The sequence below is a fragment of the Chiloscyllium plagiosum genome, chromosome 40 (genome assembly GCF_004010195.1).
Source record: "Chiloscyllium plagiosum isolate BGI_BamShark_2017 chromosome 40, ASM401019v2, whole genome shotgun sequence".
Classification (NCBI taxonomy): domain Eukaryota; kingdom Metazoa; phylum Chordata; class Chondrichthyes; order Orectolobiformes; family Hemiscylliidae; genus Chiloscyllium; species Chiloscyllium plagiosum.
The window spans coordinates 1,514,998-1,527,331 of NC_057749.1; the positions used below are offsets into that span (position 1 = coordinate 1,514,998).

The 12,334-nt window shown below is 40.3% G+C and overlaps 1 protein-coding gene across 5 annotated transcripts in view; it reads left to right on the forward strand.

The window, feature by feature from the left end:
• lrrc61 (leucine rich repeat containing 61) overlaps nucleotides 1–10,341 on the forward strand; it is a 32,894-nt gene extending 22,553 nt beyond the window's left edge. For 3 of the 5 annotated variants that reach the window (XM_043680145.1, XM_043680150.1, XM_043680147.1), the window contains 3 exons: nucleotides 2,352–2,420; nucleotides 9,497–9,619; nucleotides 9,756–10,341. In XM_043680145.1, the coding sequence (XP_043536080.1) occupies nucleotides 2,352–2,420; nucleotides 9,497–9,619; nucleotides 9,756–9,841 (278 nt within the window). In that variant the 3' untranslated portion in view covers nucleotides 9,842–10,341. Of the gene's footprint in view, nucleotides 1–2,351; nucleotides 2,421–3,401; nucleotides 4,603–9,496; nucleotides 9,620–9,755 lie in introns of those variants that run through there. The other 2 variants (XM_043680148.1, XM_043680149.1) reach the window with 2 other exon arrangements.
• The last annotated feature ends 1,993 nt before the right edge of the window (nucleotides 10,342–12,334 follow it).

Below are 12,334 nucleotides of genomic sequence, written 5' to 3' on the forward strand. Positions count from 1 at the left end.
GGGAAGGTGCCGGGAGTGGAGGTTGGGTTGGTGGGGGGTGTGGACCTGACGAGGGAGTCGCGGAGGGAGTGGTCTTTCCGGAACGCTGATAGGGGATGGAGGGAAATATATCCTTAGTGGTGGGGTCTGTTTGGAGGTGGCAGAAATGACGAAGGATGGTACAATGTATCTGGAGGTTGGTGGGGTGGTAGGTAAGGACCAGTGGGGTTCTGTCCTGGTGGCGATTGAAGGGGTGGTGTTCAAGGGCAGAGGAGATGCGGTGGAGAGGATAGTCTGAGGGGAAATTGCGGTCTTTGAAGAAGGAGGCCACTTGGGTTGTTTGGTATTGGAATTGCTTTTCCTGGGAGCAGATGCGGCAAAGGAATTGGGAATATGGGATGGCGTTTTTACAGGGGTCAGGGTGGGAGGAGGTGTAATCTAGGTAGCTGTGGGAATCGGTCGGTTTATAGTAAATGTCTGTCGGTTGCCAGAGATAGAAATGGAGAGGTCTAGGAAGGGGAGGGAGGAGTCTGAGACGGTCCAGGTAAATTTGAGGTCGGGGTGGAAGGTGTTAGTAAAGTGGATGAACTATTCAACCTCCTCGTGGGAGCATGAGCTAGTGCCGATACAGTCATCGATGTAGTGGAGGAAAAGGTCCACCAAGACTGACCCAGCTAAAATCTGCAGAAAGTTACCCTGCTACACTGATCTAAACTAGTGCAGAGAGATGAGTCTGAGTTTAAATGATCCACAAGTCCTGATCAGCAGGACAGTGAGCTGAATGAGGCAAGCATGCACCAGTGGCTGTGAAGGCTACCTGTGTGGCTGCAGTGGCTTGCACTCTGGAGGCATAAAGAATTGCTATACTACTGGATAGAATAGATTAGATTCTCTACAGTATGGAAACAGGCCCTTTGGCCCAACAAGTCCACATTGATCCTCTGAAGAATAACCCACCAAGACCCATTCCCCTACCCTATTTTTTATCCCTGACTAATGCACCTAACACTGTGGGCAATTTAGCATGTCCAGTTCACCTGAACTGTACATCTTTGGATTGTGGGAAGAAATTCACGCAGACACTGGAAGAATGTGCAATATCCACACAGACGGTCGCCCAAGGTGGGAATCGAACCTGGGTCCCTGGCTTGTGAGGCAGCAGTGCTAACCACTGAGCCACCATGGCACTCTAAATATAGATATTAGCAACCCATCAAGACTGCAGTTGTGCAATGCAAACTGACTTCATGTGAAAAGATCATGTGCAGCCCTTGGCCAGGACATTGAAAAGCCTTATGGCAACAGACATGTAATGTTTGAGATAGGGCCATGACACACATCTGTAAGCATACATGGACAGTAGATACCTGATTGACAATGACCTCTTGGATTCAGAATGGAATTTGACAGTAGCACCCAAGATCCCAATTGTTCCTTTATAGGATTCCCTCTACTCACTTCATTTACAAAAAGAAAGGGGCTACAAAAAGTGCAAATAGGTTGTGCCAAGTTGTCCTGACCATGAAATTGCATCTGGTAGGATCAACACTCTTGCAGTTGAAAACACACCCGGCCAATACAATACAGGGCTTGGAACTTGTGGAACCTGATAGACAATCCGAGCTGTGAATGCCTTCTCGGAGAACAGCCCTACTTTCTTTGGCAGCTTGTGAGATATAAAATCAATGTTGCTGCTATCAGTGAAACCCTACTCTCTATGGAAACCTATGTTTGCTTTTGATTGAATATTTAAGGTTCGAGAGTGATCATTGTTCTTGCACAGATTAGATTAGATTACTTACAGTGTGGAAACAGGCCCTTCGGCCCAACAAGTCCACACCGACCCGCCGAAGCGAAACCCACCCATACCCCTACATTTACCCCTTTACCTAACACTACGGGCAATTTAGCATGGCCAATTCGCCTGACTTGCACATCTTTGGACTGTGGGAGGAAACCGGAGCCCCCGGAGGAAACCCACGCAGACACGGGGAGAACGTGCAAACTCCACACAGTCAGTCGCCTGAGTCGGGAATTGAACCCAGGTCTCTGGCGCTGCGAGGCAGCAGTGCTAACCACTGTGCCACCGTGCCGCCCACAGAAGTAGAATTTATAGAAAAAAATTAAATGGAAAGTTCCATGTTGATGAGAGAGCTGTTTTTAGTAAAACATTTTTCTCTCTGTTCCATTGCAGTTAACATTTATTCTGTTGATACTCATAGCTTCTATTTTCTATCATTGATGTAAAATAATTCAAATTGTGCAGTGAATGAATTTGATTCTTAAATTTGATGGAAAGAACAAATAAAAAGTTTTAAATATTGAGATGCTTGAGGCTTTAAAATTTTTTTTTCTCTGGTTCTTATTTGCAGGAGAGAGGCTATCAGGAAGGGGTAGCGATTTGTATCAGCTCTGCAAAAAGATGGAAGATTCTCTGAAAGGTTTAGTGCCTTTTTGTTATAATATTGCTAAGATTGTAAATGAATGCACATTTTCACTTCAGACCCAAGTGAGTGCTGAGTGCTTTTTGATTTTGGGCTTCTGATTACGTTTCTTCCATTGTAGTCCTGATCTAGTTTATTTCTCAGGCACCTTACTATTTCTATATTTTCAGAAATTCGATTTTGTTTTGTGATTAAAGTAACGTCACTGCTAACTGAACAAACATTTTTGTTTTAATCCTTTGATGGATAAACAATTATATCTGATCATTTTTCCAAGCAATGTTTTGACTTCTTTCTTCTTAGGTGTGGAATGCCGTACTGACAATGTAGTTAACTTAGCCACATTAGGGAGATTTAAACAATCCTTAGATAAGCACATGGATGATTTTGGGATAGTGTAGGGAGACTAGCTGAGAATAGTTCACAGGTCGGCGCAACATCAAGGGCCAAAGGGCCTGTTCTGCACTGTATTGTTCTATGTTCTATCTCCCTCAGTTTTAATAACTAATATTCTAAGGTGTTACAGTAAATTAATAAATAGGCTTTTTAATAACATTGGGGATATTTGATGATAAAGTGCTGGAGGTGTTATTAATAAAGTATGACAAGGAAAGTGTTACAGGGAATGTACATAATATTACAGGAAGTGCTTGCTACATGCAAGGATAGCTACATAATTGGCTTCATATTGGAGAGGCTTGCTATAGAGTAATACAGCACGGAAGGGGGGCATTCAGCCCTTAATTTTGTGCTTTGGTTGAATCTATCCATAGTTTAAATGCTCAAGTCAAATCCTGTTCACACTCTAATCTATTTTCAGTTGTTTTCTTCCCATGTTTTGATTACACTTTATATTATTTGTAGCAGTACTGTTCTCTATCTTCCTGTACCTCGCTGACCATTAATTGTGCCTTATTTTAAAGTTAACATTTTGTTCTGTTGCATTTCTGTTTCTGTTTTTCTAATCAACCTGTTTAGAAATGTTGTTTTTACCTCTGGAGAGCCAGGAGTTGAGCACAGGCCTCTGGATCCAGGATAGGGACACCACCACCACCACAAATCATCACCTCATAGCCTGTCCATCATTTATAAGACACATATCAAGAGTGTTACAGAATATTCTCCACTAACCTGGATAATCACAGCTGCAACACCTCAAGCAGCCTGACACCATCCAGGACAAAGCATTCCACTTGATTGACACCCTATCCACCTCCTTCAACATTAATTCCCCCAGCGCCTACACAGTAGCAGCAGTGTCTACCATCTCCAAATTGCACTGCAACAATTCAGCAATGCTCTTTCAACAGTACTTTCTAAACTGGCAGCCTCTACCACTGACCAGGATGAAAAACATGGAAATACCTCCACTGCAAGTTTCCTCCAACCATCACCATCCTGACTTGGAAATGTATCACCCACTTTTGGAAATGTATCACCCACTCCTTCACCATTACTGGGTAAAAGTCCTGGAACTCCTACCCTTTGTGCTGTGGATGCTCTTACTCTCTAAGGGGTGAAGTGGTTCAAGTAGAGAACTCACCATCATCTTCTCAAGAGCATTTAGGGATGGGCAACAAATGCTGGCCCAGCCAGCTACATCCATGTTCCATGAACAAATGTTTTAAAATCTTGTTAGTGAGAATTATGTGCTTTCAATCTTACCATATTTGTAGCAAGTTTTATCCTGTGTTGTTGTTTATCCTTCTGTGATGATAACTGATCCTAATGTTTTAAAAAAACAGGGGCACGACTGCACCAAAACACACACATACATATCTATATGGGTGCAGTACTGAAGAAATGTAAAGTGTAGGAATGCCATGGAAGCAGTTTCTGCTGTATTCCAAGTGCCAATAATGTGATATTCATCAATTACCCAGACTCGGAGAAAGTGAGGACTGCAAATGCTGGAGATCAGAGTCAAAAGTATGGCGCTGGAAATTACCCAGTAAATTTAAATCCTTAACATTAAGGTTTATGCTTTTTAAAATTTGAAACTGGCAATCAAGGAGAACTAATTGGAAATGTTAAAGATTGGCTTTAGTTATAAAGTAAAAGTTAGAAAACAAATCACTCAAATGTATAGTGTACAACTTATCGACTCACTTCACAGAAGCATAGATTTGGAAAAACTAAAGGTATCTTTTTTTTTCCAGAACTAATTACACCAATCTTTATAATTTAGAATTCTTTGTTTTGTGACTCTGAACATTTTAATGGGTAATCAGGAGTTGCAGAACAATGGCTGGAAGGGCAGTCAACTGCAAGAATACTGGAAGGTTCTACGATGTGTCTTTGGTGACTCTGAATAAATCACACCTATGTACCACAGAAATTTGATTTTGAATGTAAAATAACTATACGTAGAAACATTTAAATGACAAAATGCAGGCGATTTAATAAATAACTACTTTTAAAGGCTCTGTCTTTGAGGAGTTATTACAGTATGTGTTTTGCATTGCACCCCCATCATAGCAAGTGTTGGGATATCAACAGCGGGATTAATGGGCCTGGATTTCAGCCTGCCCTATTTTCCAACCATGTAAATGATTCAAATGTAAATTCAGATGAGATGTGCTGCACCACGTGCATGGTAATGGTGTAAAAAGGTAAAAACAATGACTGCAGATGCTGGAAACCAGATTCTGGATTAGTGGTGCTGGAAGAGCACAGTAGTTCAGGCAGCATCCAAGGAGCTTCGAAGTCGATGTTTCGGGCAAAAGCCCTTCATCAGGAATAAAGGCAGTGAGCCTGAAGCGTGGAGAGATAAGATGGTAATGGTGTGTCTTGAGGGCTTAAAGGAATCCCCTTAGTCCTTGCAGTTTCTGAAGAAATGCCATGTTCAAGTCCAGCATGAAGAGAGAAGAAACACAGGCAGCAAATAGAATTGTTGACCTCTGGTGCAGCATTTATTTTTCCTGCTCTCCGATAGGTTTAGTTGCTTCAGTTCTCTGTATAATATCTAATGGAAGGCGCTGTCCTCTTCTTTTATTACTGCCATAGAAGGGAGCGAAGTTAACCATATAATGACTGGAGGTATTTGCAGGACAATGCTACACCAGACTACAAAACTACTGTCCAGCACTGTGGAAGGAATTTATTTTGGTTTCCCCTTATCCAATAAACACTGTTGACTGATGATGGCATCACTAACAAAACCAGCATCTGTTACCCATCCCTAATTGTCCTTGAACTGATCGGCTTTCTATTGCCATTTCAGAAGGAGATTAAGAGTCAACCACAGATGGTGAGCGTCTAGAGTCCTACATAGTCAAGACCGGGTGACGACAGTAAACATCCTTCCGTAAAGGGCATTAGCAAACCAACGAACTGTTATAAAAATCAATTAGTCATCATCACTGACACTAGTTTTCATTTCCAGATTGATTTTTTTTTAGGTCACAGGGATAGTCAGTTAAACCAAATCAGCCTCACTATCACTGGATTCACAATACCATGAAATTAAAACATTGTGACCCTCCAATTTGCCTAACTGTTCCTAACCAGACTTTATGAATAATAGATATTGGACACAAAGTTTATTAATAAAATGTTAATCTTTAAGTTATAATGTAACTGTGCCAAACACATAAGCACCAATGCAATCTAATTAATATCTACAATCTAAAGCTCAATCCTTTTGAGACTGCCACAGATGTGCAGACAGTTAAGGGATAAATTACAAAGAAAACAAAAGAATTGTACTTTGCCAGTTCAGTAAACCATTTCCAATGATGGTTACTAGGCCTTCATGAAATCCTTACAAAATGGTTTGTTCACAGATAGGTAGAATTGTATATCTTATTTGAATTCTAAAGTCACTGGTTAATGCAAACATTTTCAGCAGACTCGTGGAAATATTTACTTACTACTTACAGACTGGGATTCTTTTCCGAGAACATTCAACAATTGGATAACTGGAGGGAAAAAAAAGAGAGAGAACAAAACACAACAGCAGTTTTCAGAAGCAGCCAAAAATCGCCCTCATGCCAAAACCCAGTCAGAATTAGTTTCTGCTGTTTTCAATCAAAAATCTGTGGTTGGCTAGGATTTAGCACTCGAGAGTGTGGTGCTGGAAAAGCACAGCAGGTCAGGCAGCATCTGAGGCGCATGAAAGATGCTCCTTGGATGCTGCCTGATCTACTGTGTTTAACCAGCACCACACTCTCGCCTTTACTCCAGCATCTGCGGTCCCCACTTTTGCCTAGGATTTAGCACTGGTCTTCCCTTAATTGACAGCTCAGTGCTGGTTTGTCTACAGTGTCCTTAGATCAGAAATTAAGTTTTATAGAGTCATACAGCACACCTTCAGTGCAATTCAACCATGCTGACCAAGTTTCCCAAACTAAAACAAGTTCCATTTGCTTGCATTTGGCTCATATCCCTCTAAACGTTTCCAATTCATGTATCAGTCCAAATGTCTTTTAAATGTGGTAAATATACCTGCATCTACCACTTCCTCTGGCAGGTCATTCCATATCTGAACCATCCTCTCTCTGAAGAGGTTGCCTCTCAGGTCCCTTTTTCAAATCTGTCTCCACTCATCTTAAAAATATGCCCTTGAGTTTTGAACTTCCCTATTGCAGGGAAAAGACTTTTGCTATGCTCCTCATGATTTTATAAACCCCTATAAGGATTCCTCTCGATCTCCTATGCTTCAGTGAAAAAAGTCACAGCCTATCCAGACACTCCTTATAATTCAAAGCCTCCAGTGCTGGAAACTTGCTTGGAAATATTTTCTAAGCCCTCTCCAATTTGCTAATATTCTTCTAGTAGGGTGACCACAATGTTCCAAAACTTGCCTCACCAACATCCTACACAACTTCAACATGACATCCCACTCCTAAACTCAATGGTCTGAGCAATAGAGGCAACTTTCAAAGAACTATATATCTGAATGCCTGAGTCTCTTTGTTTAATAACATAACCTAACGCCTCACTATTAACTGTCTCAGTCCTGCCCTTGTTCATTTTGCCAAAATGCAATACCTCCCATTTATCCGAATTAAACTCAATCTTCCACTCCTCAGACCATTGGCCCAATTGATCAAAATCCTTTTGTAATCTTAGATAACCTTCTTTATTGTTGACTATACCACCAATTTTAGTGTCATCAGCAAACTTAATAACGGTGCTGCCTAAATTCTCTTCCAAATTGTTTATATAAATGATAAACAACGGTGGACCTAATACTGATCCCTGCAGAATATCACTGGCCATAGGCCTCCAGTATGAGAAACAACCCTCCATCCCCACCCTCTACTATCAAGCCAATTTTGTATCCAATTGACAAGCTCTCCTTGAATCCCATGTGATCTAATTTTGCTAACCAGTCTACCATACGAATCCTTGTCAAAGGCTTTACTAAAATCAATGTAGACAACATTGTCTATCTTTTTGGTCACATCCTCAAAAAAAAAATTCAAGTTAGTGAGACATGATTTCCAACGCACAAAGCCTAATTAGACCTTGCCTCTCCAAATGCACGTAAATCTTGTCCCTCAGAATTCCCTCCAACAATTTACCCACCAATGATGTCAGACTCACTGGTCTACACTTCTTGCAATCTTTCTTAAATTTGCATTACCTTCCTGGCCAGTTCCCAAAAGCAAAAATCTGTCTTTGGTGTCTCTTTAGAAGTTTAACTCCCAGTTCCAAACCAAAAAAAAGAGAAAAACAGAAGACTAAGAGTGAGGACTTCTACATTGTTGAATTTAAGTTCCACCAGCTTCCTTGACAGAATTTGAATTAGTCAAGCCACTGGATTATCCTACCCATACTTTGTTCCTCCCTGTATGGCCTCCAAATCCTGTCAGCCCCATGTCCCCACAACCCTCCCTGGGTTTCCAGTCAAAAATCCGTTACTTGTTCAGGGCAGCGTAGCTATCTTCATCCTGGGGCCTGCTTCCAGTTCCAGTAGACTTCATTATCGCAATGGAGACTGTTGGTGCTGCCAACCAATCAGATTGGACAGGTCTTATCATTCTACCCTTGCCCTCCTCTCCCATTTTGATTATGGTTCTTTTGTTTGATCATGTCTGTTTCACTGTCTAGTCCAGCATTTACTGCCTGAACCTAGTTGCCCTTGAGGAGGTGGCAATAAGCTGATTTCATGAACAACTCCAGTCCATATGCTGTATGAACTCCCACAGTGCTGACAGGGAAAAAGTTTCAGAATTTTGACCCAGCAACACTGAAGGAAGGGTGATAGATTTCCAAGTCGGGATTGTGTGTGACTTGAAGGGGAACTTGCAGGTGTTGGTGTTCCCATGGATCTGTTCCCCTTGTCCTTCCAGATGGACAGGATTATGGGTTTGGATGGTGAAGGAATTCTGGTGACTCATAGCAATGCATCTTGTAGATGGTACACACTGGTACCACTGAACATTGGTGAGGGAAATGGATGTTTGTGGATGTGGTGTCAATCAAGCAATTGCTTTATCATGGGTGTGTAATGCTTCTTGAGTGTTATTGAAACTGACGTCCTCTAGGCAAGTGGTGAATATTCCATCACATGTAAAATGGATGGCATTGTATTGAAAGTCATGTTTGATTATTCTTTTGTGTATTCTCTGGAATGTTTTCCCACTTTTACACTTTAGTGTTCCGTGAGCACATTTCCTCCCCGTAAGCCATACTTGATGTCATCAATTTTGCCAATATTTTACATTTGAAAATGTTGATGTCATCTGGTACAATGGAAATTTCCTGAAATTGGTCCTGATAACTTCTGTAATTGAAGGTTGTAACCAGCAGTTGGTGATGTAACTCCACATTATCTCACAATTTCATCTTCTCAGCACACTAACTCCATTCTACAGAATAAACTAATATAAAGAAATTGCTTAACCTTCTTGTAATATGACGAAACGTAGTGGTGTTTTCCTTGGTCAATATTAATCCCTCAACCAACTCACACATTGCTGTGATGGCAGATGGCTTTGTGCATATTAGCTGCAGGTTTCCTACATTACAAAAGTAGCCTTCAAGTATTTTGACAATGAAATAGTTTTGGACATTGTGACATTGCGAAAGGTGCTACCTAAATGCAATTTTATTCTTATTTTTAGAAATGTGCAGCATTGGTCCCATTGGCAAAATATCTGCTCCCAAGAAATGGGTTGAGGACAATTACTGGGAGCTCAAACCAATCCAGAAAACTCAGTCTGATGAAGCTGTTGAGAAGTTTTATAGTAAGGGTTCTTCCTCAATGTTTGACTGACTATACAATTTAGTGATTCCATTTTAAATATAATTCTGACACTTTAAAGCTTCAGTTATGTTGTTAAATACTAATGATTCTGACTGGTCATTATTTTTAATACACAGATATTTTGAAGGAATGCAGAGAGCTCAACAATAAGGCTGCTGATGTCATTGAAAAATCAGAAAGGACACTGAGTAGTGGGAAGTAATGAACACATGCAATAAACACAGTTACAGAAACCCAAGAACCCAAAGAACTGTGATGATGCTGCTGTTTTCTCACCTAAACTGAATCTTTTTTTAATCTCGGTTCAAACCAAGAAAACAAATGGTCCTTTTAAATTCTGATTGTTTTCTGAACAAATGTAAAGGTGCGTTAAGTCATGGAAATATGCCTCCTTGCCTTGCCCTCAGTGGTGCTCATGCAGTGAAAGCCATTGGTCTGTCTCTAATGGAGAGAGATGCCTATGATTCTTCATAAACTATGGCTGATCACCTAATTATCTTTTAAGTGAGGTGTTTACAACTCAAAGCTTATGAACTAAGGAATACATCTAACCTGTATGGATTTAAATCTGTTTCACTACCTCACTTTTGACTGAAAGCGTGGCATGTTTATTAATTGTACACTTTCTAGACCCAATACAGTTTTTTTTTAAGTCATTCACTATTGTAAACCTGCAATAAAATGCTTTAAATCAGCTCAAAACTTGCAAGTTTGACAATTTAGCTAGAACAAATCATTCATGTGTGGTGATTAAATGAACGAGTGATTTGATTGACTTTCCTTGTGTTGTATCTTGAAATACCACACCCATATTAAACTCCTATTGAATGGCAGGGCAGGCTTAAGCGGCCGAATTGCCTACTCTTGCTCCAAGTTCTGAGGTTTTGATGCTCAGAAGACTTCCCACATTAAAATGCACATTTATTTCCTGAATGTTGCTGTAGAAAATACATCTCCAAAATGAGATTTCTATATTTTAACTTTGTTATACAGAAGCAAATGAAGATATTTACAATCCTAGAATCCCTATACTGTGGGAACAGGCTCTTCAGCCCAATATGTCCACACTGACCCTCTGAAGAGTCACCCACCCAAACCCATTCCCCTAACCTAAGCTTACATGTGACTAATGCACCTAACCTACACGTCCCTGAACACTATGGGTAACTTAACATGACCAATTCACCTAATCTGTACATTTTTGGATTGTGGGAGGAAGTCAGAGGAAACCCATGCAGACACTGGGAGAATGTGCAAACTCCACCCAGACAGTCACCCGAAGCTGGAATCAAACTTGGGTCTCTGCTGCTGTGAGGCAGCAGTGCTAAACCACTGAGCCACCGTGCCACCCTTCACAATAAACACTTTAACCCCCTGCTTGGACAAAATAAAAAACTTGGATAACCTTTCATATGAAACTTGTAAACAGCTTCTTTAACTTGACATTTTTTTACCTGTTGTCAGAGTCTAACTCAGTTGTTCTTAGAAATTCATAATGATTTCTTATCTCTGCAGTTTCAAAGCGAGGATTCTTTACAATGGAACTTCTGAAACAAATCTTATCATTTTAAAACAAGGCTATGTTTAACTGAATCATAACCTCATCTGTTTTATATCCAGCTCAGTTACTTGAGCTAAAGGCCAGCTTTTCATTAGCCTTGATTAATTTTTGTGCCTAAATAATTTGTGTCTTTTGGACACAAGTCAAGTAACTTTGTTCTTCCAGTTTCTGGTTTCTCTTCATTTTGGAAGTATTCTTCTTGTAATGGATGCAAAGTAATATCACATTTTCCTACATTGAACTCCATTAGCCACCGGTAAATCCATTCACTTAGTCTGTCCATATTTCTTTCGAATTTCATGCTCCCATGTGCATACCTGACTGCCTCCTAACTTAGTGTTCTAGTTCAATTGTAATTAATATAAACAGAATGGTTTACCATCTTTACCATAATCTTTCAGTTGACCATGTCCAGGCCAGTTTATATAAACTGTTATACCTCTACAATTTAAAACTATTTAATTATAATGCCTACTTTGTTTAAAATATGTGAGAAACAAAGCTCACTCACTTCAATAATTGCAGTCTGAGACGAAAATCTGAATCAGCAGTGTCCTTTATTTTACACTTGCAAGTGGGTGTAATGTCCACAAGGCAGGGACAAAAACACACCAAATTCAACAAACTCTCGAAATTTATATAATTTGGGTCCCTACATATTTTTTCTTATTTCATTGTTCCCCCCCCCCATTTACATCAATCACTTCCCTCAGACTGATCCCACCATCCCTGCTTATCCGGCCTTGTCCATGATAGAATGCTTATCTTTGGCCTCATAAGATCGTTTGACATCATCCCACTGCAGGTCATCGTTAGGCATATTCTTTCGATCTGGGCCTCTCCGGAGGCCACTCTGATCTTTACGACCTCTTTAATTAGGGTTTGTTCCTGTGTTTCCGTACAAGTGGGAAACAGATGTTTTTACCTACTGTTATACAAGCCGAGGTCATCCCCTTTCAACTTCTTATCTATTTGCCCGTACATATTATATATTTCCTTTACATAGTTTCCATTCTTGTTGACTCAGCTCTTGGCTAAAACAATTACACACTGATGTGAGTTCATTTACTCTGTATCAGAAATTATAATTGCAGACCTGCAGAAGAAACAAAGAAACATTAATTTACCTATATC